The sequence below is a fragment of the Penicillium digitatum genome, chromosome 1 (genome assembly GCF_016767815.1).
Source record: "Penicillium digitatum chromosome 1, complete sequence".
Lineage (NCBI taxonomy): Eukaryota > Fungi > Ascomycota > Eurotiomycetes > Eurotiales > Aspergillaceae > Penicillium > Penicillium digitatum.
Window position 1 is genome coordinate 4,570,311 of NC_089384.1, and position 10,459 is coordinate 4,580,769.

At 48.2% G+C, this 10,459-nt stretch overlaps 3 protein-coding genes across 3 annotated transcripts; 2 read left to right on the plus strand and 1 right to left on the minus strand.

The window, feature by feature from the left end:
- Window positions 1-3,323: 3,323 nt before the first annotated feature.
- On the plus strand, window positions 3,324-5,311 carry Pdw03_3915 (Sigma-70 region 2 family protein; the record flags this gene model as incomplete). Its single annotated transcript, XM_014676208.1, has 2 exons — window positions 3,324-4,077; window positions 4,146-5,311. 2 exons carry the CDS (start codon window positions 3,324-3,326, stop codon window positions 5,309-5,311), a joined length of 1,920 nt encoding a protein of 639 aa, XP_014531694.1.
- Window positions 5,312-6,098: 787 nt separating this feature from the next.
- Window positions 6,099-7,799, minus strand: Pdw03_3916 (Fumarylacetoacetate (FAA) hydrolase family protein; the record flags this gene model as incomplete). The annotated part of the gene is made up of 1 exon (XM_014676207.2): window positions 6,099-7,799. The coding sequence occupies one exon, from the start codon at window positions 7,797-7,799 to the stop codon at window positions 6,099-6,101; it is 1,701 nt and encodes a 566-aa protein (XP_014531693.2).
- Window positions 7,800-8,276: 477 nt separating this feature from the next.
- Pdw03_3917 (TonB box, conserved site) lies at window positions 8,277-9,458 on the plus strand (the record flags this gene model as incomplete). The annotated part of the gene is made up of 1 exon (XM_014676206.2): window positions 8,277-9,458. The coding sequence occupies one exon, from the start codon at window positions 8,277-8,279 to the stop codon at window positions 9,456-9,458; it is 1,182 nt and encodes a 393-aa protein (XP_014531692.2).
- Window positions 9,459-10,459: the final 1,001 nt, after the last annotated feature.

A 10,459-nucleotide genomic window follows, 5' to 3' on the forward strand; every position in this document is an offset into this window, starting at 1 on the left:
CTAACGGGGGAGACGCCAGACCGTTGGAGGCAAGCCACTTCCAGGGTCCTCCCAGTATCTCGCTGATGATTCCCGGTTGACTACCTCCCTAAATTGGAACTTGATCACCTAAATGACCAACTCACCAAGCTAAAATGTTAGTTCACGCCGATAGTGGAATGGGCGGGCTAAACCTCGGCTCCGAATGTCCTTCCAATCCCTTTACCCAGTCCTCTCCCCTCAGTGTGCGGAGCTTTGGCCTCTACTCCCTCGGAATACTCCTCAATGTTTATGGCGCACATACTGCGTGGGGGCTTTTTACAACATTCTTCTCCTTGGAGGCTTGAACCTTGCTAAGAAATCTTGTTCTGGCTTGCACACAGACACAGGTTGCTCCGTATGTTGTAAGTTGCCCGACGATTAGCTGTTGTGGCCCCCATGCACGGAACTTTCGACCGGCTATTTTGACCAATAGTTGTGAAGCGGGTCAAATGAACTTGCGCTACGGAGTAGCCGATGTGCAGATGCTGGACTGTTGTTATCCTTTTGGCGCTCTAGCAACTCCGTTGCCATTTGTCAAAAGAGGATGTGCTTCACTTCTCATGCAATTTGACAAGTCTTGTTTTCTTTGATACTTTTCTTTTTTGAACCCGGTAGATCCAGTTTCAGGGTGATTGGGCTTGGTCAGATCACGGCATAGCGTTGAGATTTTTTTTTCAACGAGTACTCCGAAGTGGATATGGATTCAATTTGAACTCCATCGGAAGATACTCAGATGCCGCGCTAATTCGCACAGGTGGGAGCTTCCAAGGTTTCTTTCGGGAGTAGCCGATAAAAAAAAAATAGGAGAGACATCGGCTCTACCCGAGGTGTTTTAGCATCGCAAATGTACCCAAATTGCTCATTGTGGATATCATTTTGTGGGGCTCAAGTGGCAACCATGCACGGTAGATTAAATCCATAAGCCGATGTACCAATCTAGACTAGTATTTATAATGATGTTCGTCCTGTGCAGAGGGAATGAAAACGTGCCCCTGCATTGACATGAAAGACAAGTGAAATCGATTAGAACTCTCCCCTGTGTCAGATTCATCGATTGTAAAAAAAAATCACAATGAAGAAGGCCTTGGTAGACGGATAAGGGAAGGTGGGGTGCTTTATAGACTCGATCCACAAGGCTCTCAAAAGACCCGATTGTTGCGGAGCTACGTCAAAGACTAGAAAAGATCATAGTAAAGTGTCTCCGTACTCAACGTATAGAAGGTCTCAATTCTCTCACGTTTCTCTCTCAATCCACAAAGAGCGGTTTTTTTTTTAAACCACCAACCAATCGAAGGAAAGGGGGGGGGGGGGGAAACAGCCCAACAAAGAGAAAACGAAAACCAACAAAAGCGGTTCTCGACTAGCCTACAGAATGCCGTCTGGTGCTAGACTTCAAGCCAGTGTCTTCATCAACCGTAAGGGCCGAATTGCAGATCCGCACGACATGCCCGATTTTTGCTGCGTTACAGTGCATTTGTCCCAGAGCATGTCGTGTGATGGGCAAAGCAACGACGAGATCATGAACCTTGTGCTTTGCTAGATTTAGAGTGAGAATGCCATCATTGGCGATAGCATCCTGCGTGGTTGAGGGTTCCATTGCCTTTCATTGCCGGTTAAGGGCACTCTCGGAGAAAACACCAAAGTTCAGTCTAACGCTGAAACTCTCGTTGAACGGTGACTCAAGCCCATTCGCCTGGGTAGAGTCTGTCTTGACTAGTCCAACAGCCTCGAGGATGTACCTCATAGGTGGGGCCAGTCTCCATAACCCAGCAATGGTCTTGTACTCCGTAGATTACCTCTCAATAAAATGGGACTGGCACATCCGGCACGAAAGACCGAGATATTTCCTTTTTCTGGAGAACGGATATCCCGGAAATATGGCGAGAATTTGCCGGAGATCGCCGAAGACGATGCCCAAGAGGGCATGTGGCAAGCGTAAAAAGCCAGCGTGGGGGCGAAGAATTAGGGTATAGCCTCATAGTTTAAATTTCCAAAACTTCAGTCTGTACTATATAATGGATCCAGCGCTGAGAATGTTTGAATTTGCTAGTCTCTATATCTCGGTAGTCTACAGAGTACTCCGTAACCCTAACGTTTTTACTCCACGGAAGAAGTCGGTCACCAAATAAATGAAGCCTTTGGAGTCTGCTAAGAAGAATAGATTGCTATTGCATCATTACAATGGCATATCTAGACATATTCTCTAGCGCAGTTAGGCGACACAAATTGCATAGACGAGATGGGTTAGCAAATTCAGTGAACGAGGTAGCTCGCCGTTGAGTTGTGAAACTTCCCCCTGCAGAGATCTCCCTTTCACCCCCCACTAAAAAAAAAAAAAACACCACAATGAATATTCTGGGCCGAGTCCTCTATGTCCATTGATTGATATCATCCCTTGCAGGATTTCCTGTAACAAATCAACCCCAGCTGAGAAAATCATACAATGCTTCGATTTGGCTGCCAAGACACTATCGGAGCTCCCCCGAGACCTCAAGAGACCCATGGGCACGTGCGGTTCTCTCGTCTTCGGTATTCATCACGCTGCACAAGATCCAAGAGACTACAAGGCATGAGAAACGAGGGGATTTTTCTACGTGAGGGAGCTATATGAGGAACCTTCCCAATCGGTAATTCACAGACAACGGGCATTCGACCGCAGACCGGGGGGGGATGCCGGTTGCACACCCGGGCACTCAAGTTGATGATTCGAAGTGACATAGTGGAGACAGTTTACTTGCCTCAAATTCTAAAATATGGACTTGATAGATTCAACCTAGCCTATTTTGGGGGACAACATGAGAGGCTGGTTTTTATCACGGCCCGCTCATGATCTTGAAGCCCAGATTGGGGTCTGAATTCTAGCGCGTTTGGCCCTCAAGAAGAGGTTGTATAGCTCATACACATCTATTCGGCTTCTGACTTGCTACACTATTGACCTCCACACGTGTTGACCCGCATGTTGAAAAACCGCTATTCCATTCTGGTCTAGTTCGTCAAAAGACGATGAGTGGAGAATCGCATCCCGACTAATGCTCTCTCTCGCGCGACTTATCTCTATCGTGCAGTGACTGTACTCCTTTTTACGTTAGATCGTGGGTTAAAAACGAGTTGCCCCATGGTCACTTGGCAGTTCTATTCCTGGATTCTTGTACTTTAAAGGAACGTTGGACTCGCCCCGTCGATTGTATCCATCGCAAATTTCTCCATACCGACCTTCCTTTACCCCACAAGGAAATGAACGGCTCTTGTGTTTTGATTACACATATAGGGCTCTCCAGTATTTACCTAGGCACTTCAAAACGATGTCAGCCTCTCTTGGCCAGACCGCCAGCAGTGTACCGGACGCATCCAACGTGCGGTGGCAATTCATCGACTCTTCGAACAATAGTCGAACCAACTTAACCCAAGTGAAGCGTCATGTTATGCAGGAATACATGCGTCAAAAGAAAGTTGTCGCCCGTCAAAGTGAAAGTGAAGAGGAGACACAACGACCAAAACGTGGAAGACCCAAGAAGACTCGGAGTGCGCAACGAAGATCAGACAAATCAAACGGTGATATCAACATCCAACGCCGAGCAAGGAGAGCAACCAGAAAACAATCTATCCGCAAAGAAGACCTCAATGTCGAGTTCAGGTACGATGTGTTTGCTTCAAAAGCTATCCCGTCAGACCTTCCATCGATCGAATCCAATGACACGCCTTTGTTTCTCCCTTTCCGACAGTCTTCTGTCCACCCTCAAGGTGTTCCTCTCCCACTGGATGGCTTTGTCGATGTGCATCCACAAAGTTATCCAAGCCATGATCTATGCCTTGACAGTTTCTCGTGGCCATCGTCTTCTGCGATCCCATACCAGTTCATGCCACCACCAAATACGATCACCAGCGATGCGAAAATTGGCACCGTCAACACTCTTTCCATACCTGCAGATCAAGATGAACACGGGATATTTGACTCCTATGTATATGATATGCCAGCTTCCTCCTATGGATCCTTTTACCGGTCTCCCACAGCCCACAATGGTGATGCGTCGGCTTTTGTGTCTGAGACAATGAAAGGTACCGTGGCATTCCAAAAGAGAAAAAAATCCCAATTTATTCCATGCAGCTAATACTTTGTCATGAAGACGAAACTCAAAATCCTCTTCTTCATGTAGATCGAGCTGTCTCCATGTTTCAGGAGCAACGCGCTGTCAACCCCCATGGCATCTCCGACGTTGCAATCATTTCCTGTCTGAGTGCCGCCGCCTTAGAGGACTGCGATCCCCGACCAGGCCACAAGGAAATAAGCCGAGTGCACATGCGAGCTGCACGCGAGATGATACGAGCGCGTGGTGGACCTGCTGCATTTACCAACACTCGCATCGGCATGATGATCAACTGGCAAAACTACCTCTTGCCGAGAAATGAGACCCACGAACCCAGCGTCTTCTGTGACTACGACCAACCAGCCTCATTGTCCTCTGAGTCTCTACCAACACTGCCGCAGTCAATCCCAAACCCTCACTCAATGCCATCTCCACCTTATTCCACCGCCTCAGCCTTCTCTGAACTCTCGCCCAGCCCCAAACCTCAAACAATGCTCCCATCACACTCAGAAACAATCCCAATAGACGAGATCAAATTCCAATGCGAGGAATTCTTCGACTTCCTCCGACGCTGCGAACAACTCGCCCGATACAAACGCGACAACCCCCAATCATCATACCTAATCCGCCACACAGCAGTCCAAAAAACATCCATCCTCTACCAAGTTCTCGTGGCACCTCCAGACGCCCGATTCATAACCGTTAATGACCGAAAACAAATGGTTGCCCGCTTAACAGCGTTGATGACACTCAATGCCGCGATGTGGGATTACCGTAACACCCCTGCACGCGCAGCAATATTCCTCGGCACAATCGAGAAATCCATGGTCGATAGCGAAGTCGGCATGAATTCCTCCGTCGACGCCATGCTCCAAACCTTGCTGAAATGTAGCGACGGCACTCTTGATAGGTGGCCTAGCAGTGCCGACAGCTTTGCTTCTACTGTTCCAGTAGAGGAGCTCCCAGACTTCTCTCAGTACTTCCCCACTGCTGCCTCGCCGTCAGCGCGTCCATGGTTCGTGGGCCGTATGCTGAAGGTTACTAGTCGGTTGGGTTCTTTGTCGTGGTACCGAGTCAATGAGTTCTTGTTCTCGTGTTTGACACTCCAGGTACAGGAGTCGTCTACGGCTATCTGGGAAGAGGAGCTTCGTCGGGAGATTCTCGATGCGCCGACTACTTGTGTCATGCGCCCATTGGATTGGTGATTTGTAGCACTGGCTTGGACCAGATGACCTGTACTTGTGTTTATGTTTTGATGTTTTGATGCCTTTTCATGTTTTCTACCTTCTTGCACCACTTTTTGAGACGTTCTTGTGTATATACCCTCGCTATTACTTATAACATACTGTGAGTCATTGATGACCTTGGTGACTTGTAAAGTGGCCGATGCAAATGTGATTTGTTACACATGATTTGCATTGTTGTGTGATCATAGGGCACCACTCACTCTGTGATTTCACTAGAACATTTTTTTTTCCCTTTTTGGTAGACTGCCTTGGCAGCAGGTTTAATAACAAATTCTGAGTGCGCTGTGGTCAAGTTACTCTGCCCTTGTCAGTGCTGAAATTGTTGGCACTCTTGAATGAAGTGTGACAGGCCATATCACGCGGTCATTGTTGTGGTTGAAAACTATCATTGTGGGTGGACGACGACTGGATACTTTGTTGGTATCGAATCCGAACAGACACTTCAAATGTTCATATCCCCTAGGTACTGCATCGCTGAAAGTACATGTGTATATCCAAGCGAAAGCAACCCTACAACCTTGGAAGGAATTTCAAGTCTACGACTCAAAGGCCCTTTAAAGACCCAGTAGAGTCATCGAGCAGTATCTCAGTATGCATAGGTAGGTTATAGAATCAGAAAACTCACGTCATGAATGTAAAGATTTTCTCAACAAGCCCATTCAATACATGATTGTAAAAAAACTAATGTGACGACAAGAATATCAGAACAACATAAACTTTACATCTATATCTTTCCCTCAAATCCCTAGAAATTGATCGCCAGCAGGATCACCATCACAGTACCCACAAGCCGCATCATCGACGACTGAGTACCTACAGATGCAGCCCCGGTGTAAACCGGACTCACTGCACTTGTTGCAGTGGAAATAGTAGCCGTGGCCAGTCCACTAGGGTAGCTGTTGGGGAACCACGGCCGAGTCGAGGAAGGAGAGACAGCACCACCCGCTCCAGATCCAGTACCCCTGTATGGGGTGTGTAGAGAGAGACGCATGGTGGGCTCAGCAGCGTTGGTCTGAGTCACCACGATAGTGTTGATGTATCCGGTACAGGTATCATCTTCGGAGCAAGACTCAACGACGATGATCGTGGTATGGGATGTGCCTGCATAAGAGCTTGATCCTACACTCCCAGAGCTAGATTGAGATCCGGGGATAGCACCGGTGACTTGAGGGTTTGCAACCGTCACGGATACAATGGATATGTCGACACCTTTATCTGGGACAGATGTGTAGACTGAGGACACTGGGTAGACAGTAGTTGCGACAGCGAATATCTCGGTGGTTGCGTAAGAGGTCTTCGATCTCAGAGGGCAATCCGTGACAAGTTCAGGGCAGGCAAAAACGGTGGCTGTGTGAGTAGCGAAGATAGTAGATATAGTCAGCTTGGGAGCCCCAATATCGACACCTTCAACTGCTTCAGTGACAGAAGGAGATGTAGTATGCTTAGTAGACACGGCGCTGTTGGTACCAGTGGCCTTTGCCACGGGACAAACTGTTGTGGAGAGAAGCAGCGTCTCAGTGGTCAAATATGTGGTCTTGGATCTCAGTGGACAGTTGGTCACCGAAGATGGGCATGCGGTGATGGTGGCAGTGCGGGTGCTATAGACCGTAGAAGTTGTCAGATCTGGGCTACCGTTTCCATAGCCATCGTCACCAGCCCCTCCAGTGGCGGACAGCAAAGCAGATGCTGTCTGGCTAGGGCCGGTAGTCTCAGTGACAGGGCAGATTGTGGTAGATACCAGAATTGTCTCTGTAGTCACAAATGTTGTCTTTGAGCTGGCAGGGCAATTAGGAACGGTAGTAGGGCATGCAGTGATGGTAACCGTGCGAGTCGAAAAGACGTTTGACGTGGTCAACTTCAATGAAGAGGATCCAGAGCCCAGATTGGGCTGAAGTGCCGCGGGTGGGGTGGATATGGGAATAGAAGCGACAACTGTGGTGCTATCATCAGAGCCAGACGTTGAGATGGTGACCCGTGAAGCTGATGATCCGAGTCCAGTGGTTGCTCCTGAAGAAAAACCACTAACTTGCTGAGGCTCAGTTGAAAGAGAGCCGGATGCAGATACCAAGACAGACAGATTGGTAACAGGGGTAGAAACAGGTGCTGAAGGGGTCTGAATAGCCACAGATGATGACTGAGGTCTGGGTGTCTGACTCCAATGCAGCCAAGATGAATGGCTAGGAAATCCACTTAGATGGGGAGTTAAAGTAGGGATCACACTAGAGGCGAGCACTGCCGATGAAGAGCGAGCTGGACAAGGTTTGCGACTAGGCAGAGGCCTAGGGATATAAGACCAATGATGATGGTTGTGGTGGCTGTGGTTGTGGTGTGTCACCACAGCAGTAGGGATAGAAGTCACAGTTGGTTCAGCCATCAATGTCGTGGCAAGACTGGTTTGCAGACATAATGCGACCACAATCCATCCTCGAACAAGAAAAGAACCCATCTTGACCGTCACCAAACCGATTGAACGATTGACAGTAAGATGATTCGAAAGCAGCGAAAACGAACGACTGATTCAACAAACAGAAGGGAATGACTGGCAGTTGAACTGGGAATGCAAAAAGAGTGTAGGAAGTCCAAGTCTAAAATGAAGCCGAGAGAAATTGTGGCCCCGTATATACAGCGTCGCTTAGGGTTTCCGTACTCGCAATACGGGAACGCCGACAACCAAAAAGGTAAAACTTTTGAACTAAGCGCAAAACGATCGAGTAACTTGATTCATCTCTTGGATCTAAGATAAACTATTGACGCCATTGACGCCTCCACTCGCTTGTTTGCGCTTCGTCTTGAATTTGTACATCGTGGTGAAAATAGCCGGCCGAGATTCCCATTTTCACGAAAAAGGGAAAACTATTTAGTGCGAGGAAGTTCCGAGCTTAACTCTCTGGATCATTCTAAGAGCACGTTGTGAAATATGAAAATGTCTATTCGTCGCTTTGCCTTCGCTGCAGCCCTCCTGCTTGGCCAGGCTTCAGCCAGCACGCCTGTGGCCAGCTCTCCACTAGCCAGCAGTCAAGCTCAGGTAGCCACAGAAACCTGCCGAACGGAATTAGGACCTAGCTCGGTGAAGTTGGTACCTACCACAACCATCACTCGTACGATCCATGAGCGTACCCCCGTCGTTGTCCTCACAACAACTTTGGAAACCGTCACGGTCACTCCTGCTGGGTCGACCGAGATAGTGACGGACTATGAGACCACTGTTATCACCTCCACAGCCGATGTGATCACCGACACTTTCTCAACAACCTCAACTGATTTTGACACTGCGACATTGACTCTAACTCCTGCTCCTGTCACGACAACCGTTGCCGAAGTCCTCTCGACTACCTCGACCAGCACCTCTACCATTGCCACATCTGTAGGCTTCACTCCAATTGTAGACACTCTGCCTCCCACTGTTACTGCCAAGCGCTCATTGGAAGAGGTTGATGATTGTTCTCCTTGGGTGGATGACTACAAGTATCCCCAAGCGGTCGTGTGCTATGAGAAGAACATCATCAAGACCACAACCCTCTCCACTGTCACCGGATCACTTGTTACTGTCACTGTTGCAACTCCTACCACCACAGTGACAATCACCAACACCATCACCAGCAGCTCGGTGATCCTTCCCTCGGATGTCTCCACTACACTGAGCTTCAGCACCACCTCAACCATCACCGAGACAACATTGGCTGCTGGTGAGACAAGCACGGTCACTTCCACTCATACTGTTCTAGCGGGCACAACTACCACGTCTTTCTACGCAGCCTGTGCGACAAACAACATCGCTGGAAATCCTCTCTCTTCCGACTTCGGCTCGGCGGCAGGCAAATTCATTTATTCGCTCGAGTTCACCCACGTCCCCGGCCAAAAATTAACCGTTGGTAACACCAATTCCGCATACGATTGCTGTGCCAGCTGTTTGGAAAGTTCGACATGTGCTATGTCATACTACTACGCGCCTTCGTCTGCTGTCAGATACTGCTATGTAATTGCAACAACCACATGCTCATTTGCTTCTACATATGGCACGGCTTATCTTCAGAGCGGTGTGACCGGTGTGCAAATCTCCAATGGAAACTGCGGACATGTGATAGGTTCAAATAGATATATATAGTTTAGCTTCAGAATTCATCGAGTATTTATACATCTTTTTGATCATAGTCTTTACATATGCGATGGCCAGTCCTCTCTATGGATGACTGTGCCCACGGTAGGCCAAAAGACCATTGCTTATGGGTGAAACTCGTAGGATTGGGACCAGATGAGCCCTGGAGATCTCGGGAAGTTCCGTGCGACTATACCTAGGTAGGCATGTGGGCACGTGCCCAGGTGGGTATAGCATATATTCAAGGTTGATATACAACTACCTGTAAGATGTTTTGCCGAGTTTGCCGCATATTCTAGTAGTTGATCAGGGCAAATCCGTGCATCAGGACGTTCAAAGTGGACGGAGAAGGACTGGCCCTCGAGGGATCGTCTTAAAGGGGTCCGTGCACTTGATACCTGAATCTTCAGGTCAATTCACGACCTGTTGCGGTCAAGCGGCTGGATCACATGGCTAAGCCCCTCTTATGATTAATTTCCAGGTACTAGAGGAATCCATCATTTTCTTCCCATCGCTTATACCCTAGAGCGTGGAATTCCTTTGAGCCAAAGGCAAGTCAAAAAAATGAATTCTCAACCTTGCCGCACATTGCGCATTGTGACCCCGGGGAAGAATCAAAGTGTTGGGAAAGGGCTCTTTCACATGCAAATCTTGAAGTGGGTCCAACTCGAATTCCATGTGATATTTGGCAGTATTTGTTGATCAGAGATGAAATAGCTTAGATCGGTGTAGAGAGAACGACCAGCGTAAACAATCGCATTTCATATCCAAATCAAAGAAACAGAAACAACCATAAAAAAACAAAAAAATAAAGGGTCAATGTGCAAGATGGACCAAATCCGGAGACACAATAGCCCCCGTTCCCGGAGAACCCCCACACGAACACGGGCTCTGGAACATCAATCGGTTTCCATTGGCACCTCGAAGCTCTTAGAAACTTAGAATCTCAACAACCCATTTTTCCTCTCTCTGCTCGAGATTCCAATGATCACAACCTTACAATCACATCT